The sequence below is a fragment of the Ascidiella aspersa genome, chromosome 2 (assembly GCF_963924565.1).
Source record: "Ascidiella aspersa chromosome 2, kaAscAspe10.2, whole genome shotgun sequence".
Lineage (NCBI taxonomy): Eukaryota > Metazoa > Chordata > Ascidiacea > Phlebobranchia > Ascidiidae > Ascidiella > Ascidiella aspersa.
The window spans coordinates 28,117,506-28,132,925 of NC_139448.1; the positions used below are offsets into that span (position 1 = coordinate 28,117,506).

General features: G+C 35.6%; 1 protein-coding gene and 1 long non-coding RNA gene across 2 annotated transcripts; one reads left to right on the forward strand and one right to left on the reverse strand.

The window, feature by feature from the left end:
* Positions 1-277: 277 nt before the first annotated feature.
* LOC146164675 (uncharacterized) lies at positions 278-2,149 on the reverse strand. The gene is made up of 4 exons (XR_014494595.1): positions 2,122-2,149; positions 1,739-1,910; positions 1,121-1,204; positions 278-452 (listed from the first exon to the last, which is right to left on the reverse strand). It is a non-coding gene; the product is annotated as an uncharacterized LOC146164675 (long non-coding RNA).
* A 3,086-nt stretch (positions 2,150-5,235) lies between these two features.
* On the forward strand, positions 5,236-15,012 carry LOC146164676 (uncharacterized). The gene is made up of 11 exons (XM_083382139.1): positions 5,236-5,487; positions 5,767-5,897; positions 6,084-6,163; positions 6,488-6,613; positions 6,804-6,943; positions 7,818-7,918; positions 8,989-9,105; positions 10,079-10,152; positions 10,635-10,749; positions 13,161-13,278; positions 14,168-15,012. Exons 1-11 carry the CDS (start codon positions 5,305-5,307, stop codon positions 14,297-14,299), a joined length of 1,317 nt encoding a protein of 438 aa, XP_083238265.1. The 5' UTR covers positions 5,236-5,304; the 3' UTR covers positions 14,300-15,012.
* The last annotated feature ends 408 nt before the right edge of the window (positions 15,013-15,420 follow it).

Genomic DNA, 15,420 nt, shown 5'->3' on the forward strand with positions numbered 1-15,420 from the left:
AATGTACATTGCTTGATATTTTAGCGTTAATTAAGTTGTGGGGCGCGTTGACCCAAAACTTAAGATTAAAATACGTGAAAATTTCGTACGAAAAACTTACCTATATGTTTTTCGCGAAAAGATTTCCGTTTTAGCATTTAGAACAGGCTAAAAATCGAATTTGGCGAGGTCTTGACAAGATCTGTCAACTTGCCCTGGTTTTCGCTTAGCCTATGTATTTTATTGAAAATAAGCCGCGGGCCGGATAAAACTGCTTGGCGGGCCGGATCCGGCCCACGGGCAGTATGTTGCCCAGGTCTGCCTTAATACGATTAACCACCTTTGCAATCTCAGACGATAACAAAAAACTGCCATCTTGTCAACTGATTTTTTATATTTTGTTTCGTAATCGAAAGCAACCGCAACGATAATAGCAATGCATTGCGCTTGAAGAACTTCAGTGGATCGTGAATCTAAAAAAAGAGAAGCCAAGGTAAAATTGTATGTTAGGCCATTATATTTTTTACCTTCTCGGTCGTATATTCTGTAAACTATAATGAAATGCGTTATACTAATTCTACAATACAAGCGACAAAAACAAAATTCCTCGCAGAACTAGGCAGCATTTTGCCAATGTTTCGAATAAACCTTTTTTTATTGATAAAGTTGTTCGTCCGTCAAATATTTATAATATTTGTGCTAACGTTTCGATGACTTATTCAGGTAAATTTCGTCAGAATAATGAACTTGTATCTCAGCGAAATTGCTGCAGCCTCCTTATCCCCTTATTTTGTCTTGAGTGTCACTTAGCTTTGCAGATGCGTTGTATTGTTTTTTTATTGGTTGGCCATATATGTTTTTTTGTTAAGTTTTGCAAGGGAATTGCCCTGACGAGGATTAACTGAACAAATCTTCCAAACGTTGCCACAGAATAATAATATTTGTCAGACAAACAATTTTGTATTAATACAATGCATAGCAGCAACAGCAACTTCATTTTTTTAATATTTTAAACATGTTTCATCTATTTAAAGCCACGTAACTTCTTCATGGGCTTTGATATTTACACCCAACAAGCTCAACTACAACCTACGACCATGCTTGAAAATGAAGAAAATTGTTTCCAACATTTGTTAATTACCTTTATCTTTTTAAATTTCCTTCTCAAGACCTTCGACGTCTTCAGGATTATCTACCTCATCATTCTCCTCGTTGTCATTTGTTTCTAGATGAAAGAGTTGATTGATTAGGTTGCTATACGTACCAGTTAGTTTAGTTTAATACTTTAAGTTAAAATATATTCTAACAAACGAGCACCTTTGCTAAAGTTAAAGCTTTCACTGGAAAGAGTAATTTTATATCTGGGAAGTTGTAATTAGGGTAAAAAAGCCTATATCACAAATCAGATGCTGTTAAACGAACAGCTTAAAACGGTTCTTCACATTCCAACAGAATAGCGAAGCCTGACCGATACCAAAGTTAAGTGACGAAATACTTTTTGCGAACAACCTAGCCTTCGCCTTATACTTTAAACATACATTAGAGATTAGAGCTTACAAAAGTAATGATAATACTGTCTACAACAATAGTGGAAATTATATTTAAACAACAAGTAATTATTTCAATTCTGGTCTAAAGCTATAACAGGTTTGTTTGTAATCGTTCTAGATTTCGAAGTATTTTTAGCCTCTAAAATAGCTAACGTGAGCGTGTTTTAAAACAACTTGTAATTGGGGCACACAGAACGTATTTTAATTACCCTCCTCATCCCCACGGTAGTAACCACGGCGTCTGTGGAAGCACCTCCTTCTTCTGTAGTGGTGATGACGCCTTCTGTAATAGAAGCGACGTCTTCTGTAGCAAATGGATTCGCACTCAGTCGTGAGCAATATGAGGCCGACCAAAATGCATAGTAATATCAATCTGTTCATCTAGAAAAAATATTGAAATTGTTAGCACTTTGAACACCTGGAATTACTTCCTTAAAGACGCACTCGCGATTCGACTAATATTTAAACCATTAAATTGACGATAACTATGTTGTACCGTTTAGAAGACACAATTGCCACCAAGCATTGTTTTGATCATTTTAGTCTATACGTTTCAGCCATAAGAGCATTTTATTAATTACACAATACTTACTCTGCGTTGTTTAATGTTTTCCACTCCTTTTCGTCGTGAATAAACCTTTCAAATGGATGTCTCTTATATATTATTTTCGCCGGAAAAAAACAATTGCGCATTCCAGGAGTCACAACGGATGCCGAGAAAAGCATGGTCTGACAATGTCTTTGAAGCACAAACTATAAACGACAAACTTAGTCAAACGTCTGTGACGTTGTTTGCCATAAGCGTTTTGTGCAGGAAGCGACGATAGGGGTTTTATGCACTAAACTGTGATTGGCGAATGTGTCTGGATAACTCACGTTCATTTGACTACTATACAGCATACTAGGTTGCTTGTGAACCGCTGTCTGACACGGATACAACAATAAATAATCGATGGGTTTAAGAAATTTGAACTTCCTAGGCCTAACTTTCCATTTTCGATACAGCCAAGTCGACTATTTCTACCTTTTTTCATGCACCTTGGTAAACAAAAGATTTTTATTCGATTTGTTTGAGACAGCCGGTCACAATTTGGCAATTTTGCTGTATTGGACGCAATACTTCTCCTATAACGTCACAGTAAGTAATAAGTATGTTGTTGAACACAAACAAATATGATAATATCCTTGAAATTTGTTTTTTGGTAAAATTATGAAAAATTGTGGCTGTGTGTTTTTTAAGGTCTAAAATTATAATAAATAGTCAGGGACGGACCCGGGGAATCTTTTTCTTGTAGGCCCTAGCACATTTTGATAAAATCGTTTTAGCCCAATGGCGTCGCGCGTTTCATTGCACCCACTAATATGTAAGTTTTGGCAACTTAAACGATAATGTTTTGTTCTAGTTTCGCGAATCAACAACATCAATATAACTTTGATTTTATAAGTTATCCCTCTCCAGCGTAGAACGTTAACCAATAAACGAACTGCGTTGTGGTCTTAAGGTCACTTTATTATAAATTCACATTAAGATTTGTGACATCATATTGGAAAAAAAATTATGGTCTTATGAAACAACAGTCCGTAAAAGGGGCTTTCTTCCTTGATATACGCAAAAGTAAAGCTATTTACCAACATTTCAGGGATGTTTGTGTTTTTATTCTGACACACATCCTTCTATTTGAACGGAATACGGTCACTTCCCAAAACTCATGGCAAACTTCTGCGTATTACAGTTTCGGTAAGTACCTCGCTTTAACTATTCGTGATAAAAGTCATAGGAACGAGAAAAAACATAGCTTCTGTCATTGAATAATATTTTGTTTTTATTTTTACAACGTGCAATGCGAAATATACGCAATTCGGCTTTGTTATTTGCTTTTGTTTTGCTTTCTGACGCCAGTTCATAGTAAAAGTTGTGATTATCAGTATGAGAAAAAACAAATCGTCAAAAATAACTAACATATTCCAACACCATACCGTTCTATTTAAGTTTTTTTTTACCGTCATGCGATTTTCACACGACGTCATATAGTTACTAAAACTGATAGAAAATAAGGTTTACTACACAAAAGTAGGATTACCAAGTTAATAAATCGTCCTATCTCCATCCTAAAACTCCTGTAAGATTGAGAATATTTAACAACAACAAAAATTTAGATCATAATGTTCCGTCCGAAAATACAATATGACGGATTGGTCGCACTCACCCGATTCATTGGTCAATTCTGGGATAATATTCTTATAAGCTATGTCCATCGGTAATCAGAAGACTTAATAAAAAGGTGTAGCCTAAACTTGAAAAGTTCTTTCGTTTTGGCAACATGGCCTGGATCGGACGACATCTTGCAATCGTGCATTCCTACAAAATGTGCAAGTAGGCTACGTGGTAAACTTGTCAACAATCAGTTGGGAATGGGTCAAGTTGTTTCAATTGTAATGAGCATTATTCGGCACGAAATCAGGGATAGTCCCTCTACACTAGGAGCCGGCAACCAACGGTCAGCGGGCCTGGACGGTCCGCTAATGTAAATCATCCGACCCGTAACATCGTTAACAAACTAAAACTGAGGCCAATCCCCTTAACTTTGGCTAACCTACATAAATGTAAAAAAATTGCGTTTGTGTCAGCCTATATACATCTAGTTCGTTCACACAAGGAGGGAATCATTTCAGCATAAAACGGCGCGTATTTCGTGTTTTCCTGACGTATTCTTATTACACATAACAATTGTGTTCATGGATGATGCTACGTGGATTTCTTAATACCACCCCCTTTTAAACGCCATTCTAGGTTCCAAGCTAAAATAATTTAAAGCACACGATTTAAAAACAAGAATTATGAGTTAAACTAAAATTTACTAAGGCCCCCCCCCCAAAAAAAAAACACTACCGGTGTATTTTAATTTTTACTCACTTTCTTGTTCTGCCTAAATAATTTTACAATTTTTTGAGTGTAAAGTAGTTAACCATTTTACTTTAAATATTTTTGAGGCGTGTAATTTGTTTTGGATAGAACCGAAATAAACGGTTAATGAAATATAAATTTTGAATGACCGATGTTGTCAAGAAATACAAAAGACGTTGATCGTATTTCAAGCGGTTGCGTAAAACAACAACATTTTCTATTTTGTGTTTCCTTTTTTGTCAACATTATTCGCTTTAGAAATAAACCAATAAATTACCGGTTATACGGTTTTAGGACGGTAAAATCCCAATAACTGGGCGAATAATTTAGTGAAAAATACAACTTGTATAAGATGTTAACTTTAATACTTCGCTAAAACACTGTTATTATGAGTTTGGTAGGGCAATTTAAAACGCCAAATTAAAAGGTTTTCACGCATCTTTATTTCATATTAATTAGCAAAATAAAACTCTGTTGAAGTTGTTTTTTAGCAAAAAAGACGCTGTTTAAACTATATATACCAAAATCAAAATGTTTTTATTTGTTATCTTGCAGTAATAAATAATTTGGCACTGGACTAGAATCCTACCACAACGAGCACTACCTGAGTTAATGTGCAGGTTAGCTTTTGGGTTTAGGTAGGTTGAGTTATATTATTAAATAATAATACTTGACTCACCCAAACACCAGACAATACACTAACCAAAATATTGTGCTTTGATTTAATAATTGTATCAATGCTGGGACAGGATTGTAGACCAGCGCCGTAATAATTTACTATGTCAATCAATACAGAACGATTTTCATTAAAATGAAATAATGCAACCAATACTGTTGCCTTGAATTGTATGTATTATCTAACAATTTAAGATGCACACCTTTGAGGCACAACCCTCAGGTAGCAACATAAATGGAACATCCCATGAAAGTAAAAAACATGATGAGGTGATTAAAATTATCACTCAACAACGACAAGATGACACCTATTTAGACTTAGCCAACAAATCTGTTTCCACCATACCACAAGAACTATTCATACTTCCCCACATACAGGTATTTGTATGTAGTTTTTTTTTTGCAGTGAGGAATTATGGCAGTTAGTAGATATGTACATGCCTGATTGCATTCCATATTTTGTGGCTGATAAGTATTCGTGCCAAACATTTTTAATTTAAAGCATTGTATTTTATTATAAACTGTGAGTAGATAAAAAAACTACAACAAGTAAAAGAATAAACAGTTATTCCTACTATAAAAAGTTATTAAAAAAATGTACAAAATGAGAAATTGGTTGTTTTTTTAGAACTGAAAGCTTTTTCTTGCTTTTTACAGCACCTCTATCTGGAGGACAATTTCATAAAAGAATTACCCGACAGATTTTTTGACCATTTGCCAACCCTTCAATGGCTAGATCTCAGAAACAACAAGCTGGCTGCACTACCAATATCCATTGGCAGGCACAAGTAAGGAAACTTTTGTGATGCAATTATGTGCCAAATTAATAATAAATGTATATTTTTTGTCACGCCAAATTTGTTTAAAATTATTTAAATTAAAAATTGTAGTTAAATTTGCAAATTTCTTAAAATATATATCAAAATTCGTGACTTGTGAAAAGATAACAATACTTCAACTAAATGTTTGATTAGATGTATAAAGCATTTGCTACTTGAAGGAAACAACCTGACCAAGCTACCACTACAGATGGGAATGACAAAATGCTTAAATGGTATAAATATAAATATATATGATAGCATGTTGCTACTCAAAGCCATAACAATAAATGGATTTTAATACTTTTATAAAATGTGATTACATCAGTGTAAATTGTTCAAAAACTTTGTATATAGAAGATTTTTTAATACATACAATAACTACTTAAAAATGGTAAAATATAGAATTAACATCTAATTAAAATAATATATATTTCTACAATTTGCTTGTAAATAAATTTCAATATATTTATCCAAGCTATGTGTATGTTTATTAAAATATATATATATATCTATGGATGCACATATATTTGACTTTTTTGTGATATTAATACTTGCAGGATTGAACCTTAGAGGAAATCCTCTGGTAATGCCGCCCCAGCATATTGTTGATCAGGGAGTTTTTGTCATTCTTTCGTACCTTTATCAAGAGCTCCAAAACAGAACAAAGGAAAACACAACTTTGGGTAAACTTTTTGGACTCTGGTTACTTTGTAACTGTGAGAAAACCCTTATTTGTTATTGATAAAAATACTCTTTGGATGACCAAAAGTTTTGCAAAAATGTGATATATAAATTTATTATTATAAAGTTGGATAATTTATGTATGACACCGTTAAATCCTACTTGTGTATCTGATATATCTTTTGTTATTAGTTACGCCAGCAGTGAACAAGCTAAGCCTAGTTGAAGAGGTGGAAGTGGAATCCAACTCTGAAAACGAAATTCCAACTGACAGAATCAACCTTGCTGATCGAGACATACCCTCTCCCATGAGTGACGATTTCGAACTGTTGGTAAGTATCAATGTGTTTTTAAAAAAAAAATTATTAATATGATGTTGTTTGTTTCCAATATTATAAAATGCGAATTTAACTCTATAATTTGTGATTACTTTTTATACAACATACAATAGAATTTAAATATTTTTTCATGTGGTAAAGACAATAAATACTGTGCTGGAGCAATTCGATTTTTTTGTCATCATAATTTATGAAGCGTAGAAAGCTTAACAAATTCTCCGTGTGCATTTAAGACCAATTTTTTTTAACGGCTACATTTTGCGTGGTCAGCCAGTCAGCCACTCACAGACTGTGCTTTGTCACCAACGCAAGGCCCAAATCGTTTTTCAATGGGGCGTTAATTAGGATCGACAGGTATATGGGCATGGAACTATTGACAAACGGCCACCGGGAACCAAACATGGTATAGCCTTCTATCCATCCGTTACCTCGTTACATTTCGTATCTCGTTGCTCGGCCGATATCGTGTTGTCCCATCAATGCACGCGAGAAAGCTTTATATCCTTGATCCCTTTGTGTCTCAGCCCTTTGTTGTTGTTTGATGGGAATAGCGTATGTGGAACTCGCACGCTTTGCCCTTGCGTAAAACAATAGAGTTTTTGCCACCGGCCACTTGTTCCTTAGTTCGACAAAAGGAATAAGACTTAAATAAGATCTGATGTTTGGCCGGGTATGATATAACACCGTAACCACCAGCTACAAACTGTTCGTCTTTACATTAATAGGCACTCTTTGGATATGTTGATTCGAAATTAACTTTTTACTCTTTTATGCAAAAGGCTGTGCCTAAAATATGTTCTCTATGTTTTTTTTATTTTCGGTAAATTTTCCTGACCTATCATCCTGATAATTTTACCTTTTGTTTCAGCGCCACACTTTGACTCCAATGACAGCTACGTTGCATCGGCCTTTGACCTTTCAAGACATAAAGGGAAGACACAACAGCATATTCGATGGTTTAAAAAGCAAGTATGTCAAATACTTGGAGACATTTCTCCGTAATGATGCACGTGTCGTGGATAGTAACGCATTTCCGCGCCATTTACTAAAAACTTTTAACATATTAATCCGAAAATCCTGGCTTTCTACTGCAGATCGTTTGACATTCAAAGTAAAAATGAAAGCACTTGGGCTGTATAAAATTTTGCCCCCAGACATAATAATAGTAAAATAAGAGCTCTTCTGGTAATTATTTGGTATATATATCAAACCTAATTACCGAAGGAGCTTATTTTTAATTAATGGGTTGCATCCATGAAAATTATTTATCGGCGTTGGTTTCGATAAATTTTGTTAAGGGTAGCTCCCCTAAAAATGTACCCTATTACTATTTTTTTTTAATCAGGACCGTCTTCAATTCTAATTTACCGAAAAACCCTTGTATGACAGAGTTAAAGTTGAACATTATCCTATCCAGAACTTGGGTGGTGCTTTCTATTGCAACATTTTTACAACTAAGTAAGGTTTAAATTGCAGTTAAATGGAGACGGTCCCTAAGTAAGGTTTAAAATTCAGTTTCTTATGTGACGAAAATATAACCTTTAGCATTCATAAAAAGATTTGACCCGCTCGTTCAATCTACTAGCAAAAAGTAAAACGCCAATCATAACCGGTTGTATAATGTGTATGTTGTTATTTGAGTTTATTGTTTAGGGCTAGTGGTTCTCAATCTTTTATGGCTTGCGGCACCCCTCATAAATAATAAATAGATTGCAACACCCCTCAGAATTAATAATTATGGCGGCACAACCCCTACAAGATTTTTCGGTAGGCAAATCACTACAATGTTACAATAAACGGAACTGAAACAACACACATAAACTCTGCACAACTTAGGAAGTTTTAATTGGATTCATTCCACTCTAATCTTACACAAAACGTTGTAAGAGTTGAGCAAAAGTCAGATTCTTAAAGATCCTCAACTATCTCTCGGCACACATGGGCATTAGAAATGGCACACCAGGGTGCCGCGGCACCCCGGTTGAGAACCACTGGTTTAGGCGCCTCGCAACTGTTTACCGACACTTTAACATTTCCAGATCGCGCAAAGGCAAGGACTTAAGTCTACTCGAGTTAAAGGAACAGGAGGATTTGCGCAAGGAGCAGCTCCGATCCCTCAAGGAGCGGCAAGTTGCTCACGACGACCAGCGTCGGAAGTTAGTACGCTCTCTCGCTAAGCCTTAATTCCCGTCAGCTTTTTCGGTTTTGAGTGTGTATTAGCTTTTGAATGCGATGCGGTGTACGTGTACGCCCGTGAACCCACGCGACACCTTTTTAATGGTTTTCGTTTCATTTTTTTGTAAAATTAAAATATAAATTTAATTTTTAGCTTCGCTGAGTATCTTGATTTAGTAGTAAATTGTGTATCGATAAAAACCTTGCTTTTAAGCGTAAAATGCAGAAGTATTAAGTTGTAGCGTAAACTTCAACGTATTTTCCATAACTAACTTAATTTAACCCATTTTATCACCGTGTGTTGGTGCCAAAGCCATATTCTACTTAGCTTCAGTTTTGCCTCGTAAAAATGTAATTATCCGCTGTTTGTATAAATGTTGTTCCCCAAAAATTGCTGCTAAACTAAAAAATCTCTCAATTGGAAACTGATGTTTGCTTTTCTCGCATTATTTACCTTTGTATTGTAATATGCATAATCGTAAAGTTTTTTAGATTTTTAGTTTGCTTTGTGTTCTGCACTTGACCTTTTTAACCCGGTTTTTCTAACACTATATATGAATAAACTTCTAAATGTTTAAAGTCACATTGCTGGTGGTTTTAAAAGTTGAAAGGTCAAGTGCAGACGTATGCTGAGAAATATTTAGAATAATTTAAAATAGATATCTAACCATACCCTTTTAGGGGTTAAGAGAGATAGGCAGAAATCAGTCAAAAATCAGAAAATGTTACATTACGTGAACATGTTTTTTTCTATTATGTTAGTCATAATATTGGTTATATTTTCATTGTCACTATACCGTATTTAGTTTTAGTCAATATTTTCATATCGAGTATAATATTATCAGTAACAGATATGTGCTTCACATAACGTTAATTGTATTAACTATTTTCTCAACTACACTTAACCTGGCCCCGAAGTTTCTTTATAGATTTAATTATTTATTTATTGAACAGGGATACAGTTGCGCTCGACGACTGGAGAAATGAGACAAGGAGACGGCAAAGATATTTTCCAAGATCCAATACAGGTGATTTTCAACATATATTGACCGAAAAAACAACGATACACTGTCATATGTCAGTTTTCAGGAAGTTACTTTTAGTCTGTAAAACAATGTTCGAAATTTTTTTTTTTAAGCCAAAGTTTTGCAATTAGTTAGACAAGCCAAGCTCCAATAAGAATAAGACATTGTAGTATTATGCCAAACCGAAGTCATTAACATAAAACACTCTAACGTTAAAATTGGTGAAGTTTTTCTATTTTGAAGTATATGTCGTATGAAGAACTTTCTCAAAACTAAAACATAAGAGGGCCTACGATTTTACGCGGCTAAATTAAAAAACATTAAGGTTCGAATTAAACTATGTGTTTATAACGTGGTTTAAGTCCCTTTTTTGAAAATTAATACCAAGTCAACTAAATTTATATATCTAAGTCAAGTCTATCCACGCTATCCCAGGTTCTCTTAAACAAGTCATTTACTCAACTCTTACTGCGTTAAACTTACAGACGTAAACATGAAGCCACCGCCTTACGGCACCGACGACCAGTCGCGTCACTTGCATAGCAACGGTCGTGAGGAGAAAGTCGAGCACGTTCCACCGACAGAAGGCCCCGCTGCAAGGTTAGCACTGCACTCTAGAAATATACGTAATATAGTGTTTACCGTGCGCTAGATATGTTTTGGAGCATAATGGTTGGACGTTGTAGTAAGACGTAATAAAAATATCAAAGCCCATACAGAAGTAGGTATCATTTTGAACGTCCAGAAGTAGGTATCATTTTGAACGTTCCGAATAACTCTATTCATTTTCAACAGATGTTATAAAGAGGTATTCGAAACGTTCAAAATCATACCTACTTCTGTATGGGCTTTGATATTTTTGTAGTGGATATGTTTTGATTTAGATATTTCGATATTGTGTTTTTTTCTAGAAAATTATAATACTTGCATTAATTTAGGATAGTGACTGAAATTATGAAACTGTACTTTTGAGGGGTAATTACGCGCGATATCAATATTTTTTCATGTTGCCGATTGTCTGCATTGTGGTAAGGCGGTAACGAGTAACATGATAGAAAATTGATAAAGTTGGGAGGCTAGTCCAATACTGTAGATAAGCAATCAGCGATTTAGCTTGTCAAAACACAGTCAAAGGAACTACTTTAGATTATACCAAATAAACAGATTAGTTTATTTAAAAATTTTGGAAATTAGTTTTTTTTAACTAAATCAAGGTCTGTCCCGGTAATATTTGGTTGCTTGAATCCCCATCCATGCAATCTAATACACAAAGTAAAAAAGTTTTTCTTTCGCGCTTTACGCGATTAGACAGATTTTCTTTTACATTATGCCCACGGCCTGAGAAAAACAGGTCATTTTAGGATTAAATTTTTTATGACGTCACATTATGACGTAACTTTGTAACTTTTTCCTCCCTAAAAATGTAAAAAAAAACTTCTGGATCTGAGTTGTACCTAAAAATGTTTTCTCCTTAGTAGGACATGGGTCAGTTTAAAGGGCAGTTTGGTAATTGACCGTGTGGTTGAGGTGCTCCGCGTGAAATACTGTAATCTGTATTTATCTGTTTATGCTATGTCAGCTACGTAAAAGATTTACATCAGGATTTTAATAGTTAAGTCAGGTTAGTCTAACTCTAAAACAAGCGTAAAAAGCCATTTTGATCAGCCAAGCCCATCCGCATAACTATAATACATTAACACCAGTCCTTGCATAAATTAGTCCTACAAGTTAGAACAAAGTGGAGGCCAGATGTGAATAAAACATCCAATAGCCACGATGTATGCAGTTTACACCACAGCCAATACAGCTTGAGAAAGTTCAGCTTGCCAACGTGCAATATAACTCACTTTGCAATAGCTCGCCAAAGAAAGAGGCAGCGCCAGTCAAAAGCCGTATGCTGGTCGAGGCGAGCAACCTCGTCAACGAACAGCGGGGATTCCCCAAAGATGATCCTTCTGTTGCCGAAAAGACCGAAGAGAAAAGGTCGCCGAAAAGTTGCGAGCCGTGGCGCGGCAAAAAATCGCGGCCGAACAGCGTAGCCAAGTGAGTTTTGCGCATGAAGTGGGATAGGTTACTGCAGCTATTTACAAGAACAAAAGACTTTCATTTGAGATAAAAGTTTATTTGTATAGTTGAGAGTTTTGCTACACAGAGCAGATATATCGTAAAACTGGCGAAAACAAAACTTTGTTTGCAATTTTGTTTGTAAATTGCAGTTTTAGATCAGTGATTTCCCAAACTAGTGTGCCTCAAGAGATTGTCAAGTGTCCCGCGAAACTTTTTGTATTTTGGGGAAAAAAGTTGTTTGTATTTCTAATAGTCATAGGCGCAAGCATTTTAGACTTAAATACGCACTATCCCTTACAAATTAGTAATATTAAGACATTTACAGATAGTTTGTCGTGTGTTAAGGTCGATTGTTTAATTTACTGTATAGTTACTCTAATTGTTCTGTTGAAAGTGTGCCTCAAAATATTTAAGATATTTTAGTGTGCCACAAGCTAAAAAAGTTTGAGAACCACTGGTTTAGATCGTAAAGATGGAATTGCATTGGTTTTTACGCACGTTCTGGGATAGACAGAGTGACTATAGAATGACACTCCAGGAGTTAAGTGGGTTCGTCACACACTCTTTTGGGTTTGGGGGTTTACTCACACTCTTTTGGGTTTGGGGGTTGGTGGAATACAGGGCCATTTAGTCTAAACCGGACTCGAAACTCGGCAGAGTCGGTTAATTTTGCTCAACAAGTCGGACTCTTGAGTCAAATTCAACTTTATTTTTTCGGCTAAAGTCGGACCCATGTTATTTTAAATCGATTACGCAGTCCTACTTATCAATTGCCCTAGTTTTTGGAGTAGTTTAGAAAAAAATCCGTAAATAACACTTTGAGATATTGTATTTGTCGATATTCGTTGATAATCTCGGCACAATTATTTTTTTGATATTCTAGGCATAATTATGTAAAACCAAACTAAAGACAACCAATGCAATTTTTTAACGAATTTACACAGAAATCGCAAAGAGGCCAAGATCCAACAGAGAAAGCAGAAGTACAGCAACGACGTTCACCAGAAACTCAAGAAACTGAGAGACGACGAACTCTCGGGAGACTCCAGTGGACAGACACAGGTACAGCACGACCCCCCGCGAATTTTTGTTTTTCTTTCACATAATCTGTCATTCTTAATTGTGAACCGCAGGACGATATTGAATCGAGTTCATTCCAATTTTGGCAATTGTTAAATTAAACAATAAAATAATATTTTTAAAAGCAACTCAACAATTTTTATAACCGTTTCTTTTCCACCGAGGAGTACAGTTAGTTGAACAGAGCTTTCTTAAAGTTTTTAATTTCCAACCAAAAACTTTCCGATACGTACATATCCGCAACTTATGGCCGTCCTATTCTTCACCAAATTCCTTACTATTGTCAAATAGGCACAATTATTCAAGTTAAAACGCGGAAGAGTAGTGTTTTTTTTTTTATAAAAGGCAATAGTTCACTTTAGCTTTAAAAATATTAGTTTCATTATACCTTAACATAGTTAATTTTTAAAAGAAGTACATTTTAAAGTATAAAAGCTGCGTTAAATTGCGAACTAATCCCTATTTGATATCGTTAGGTTTCATATCAGGCGGGATTTCGAAGTAGCGTCAATATACTTAGCATCGGGTATCGGCTCCTACCAGACAATATGGAATATGCTCCTCAAAACGGATATCATAACGGTTCGAATCTCACACGGTCCCATTGGGACCGGAGGTCATGAAAAACACTGTGGACAGCCAATAGTTTGTTGTCTCGCTCCCCTCTGGGCCTGTGTAGCTCAGTTGGTAGAGCGAAGGCCTCGGTATGTCCGGAGGTCGTGAATTCGAACTCACTGCTGATGGCTAGTTGATTTTTCAGCCTGCCTTTCTTGCATAATTAAACGGCTGATTCGGTTGGTCTGTTGATGGTTTCCGGTGTACTATCATACGTAAGCCGTTATTGTTGGTTCATTGGTTCGAATCTTTTCAGAGCCGCGAGTTGCAACGCCAGATTCTCGAGCAGAAGATGTCCAAGGACCCGGAGCTGGAATACCGATTCCGCGCCTTCACGGGGGAGACCGCTTCACAACAGAGCGGTTCCAACCAGACTGCCTCCATGTAGCCCCCGTTGAGCACAGCAACTCACAGCAGTCCTGCCTGAGAAATTAACATTTGCTGCGCTTTGCCTTTTTAATGGAGATTAAACCTTTATATTTGAAACTACTGTATTTTTACATCATTTCTTTGCGGAGTGTTTGGAGAAAGCTTGATTTGTTATGTGTGTGTCGGGACTAATTCAGGTTAACTTCTTTGTCGCTGTTAATTCACAGCACGGCCATCGCATAGTATTTGCTGTGCTTGAAGAATGGCCTATATTTTTATGAAGAGCATACAAATATTTATAACCGTTTTTCAATACTACAAGCTTCTTTATGGCCCGCATTTTAGTGACTCACCTATAGTTGATATTTATTACTTTTATTGCCTGCTTTGTTCGTAAATCGAGTATGGTTCTGTTACGTAACTCCAAAGTTGTTAAATATTTCCGATCCCAAAAGCAGCGGTTTTACTTATATAGCCCGTTTAGTGTTTTTAACAATTTCTAACAAATTGATGTATAAAGAAACTTTAAATTTCTGCTCTGCTAACAAATGAGTTTGTCTTGCCGATGCCAAAAATGTTTGCTAAAGTCACATTTAAAGTTGCTTTCGTTTATAGCCGTGGTTATAGTACGTAAATTGCGCTCGCTGCAATAGCCTTACCTTTTTCGAAATATTTCCTGTAGCTCGTAGAAACCGTGTTATTTGGTCCGTCACTGTTATAGACATGTGTTCAACGCAAATATATACCCTTTTAATCTAATAGTTTCTATGTTGATAGGCATACTTCTTTAGAGTGAGCTGAAAATGTCATTGTTTTATAGTCATTTCTGTACTTCAGTGACGTCTAGATTTATTTTTATTTTTTACCTTTTAGTATATAAGCTGGCAAACGCATTCTCGTTTTAATTATTCACCCTGATGAGGTCAGCTGGTATCTGCTGCCGAAACGTCGGTTTATACTTCGTTTACAAGAGCGATTTCTATGTATTGTTACCTTTAACTAGTTGCCAAGAAATACTTTCTGTGGTATCATATTTATAAAACAGTCATTACCTCATTTTAGCAATTAATACCTTCTCTTATAGTAGGCTATATATTTTTTTCCTAAAAGGACGCAGAAAAACCAAGGTAAAAAAATCTG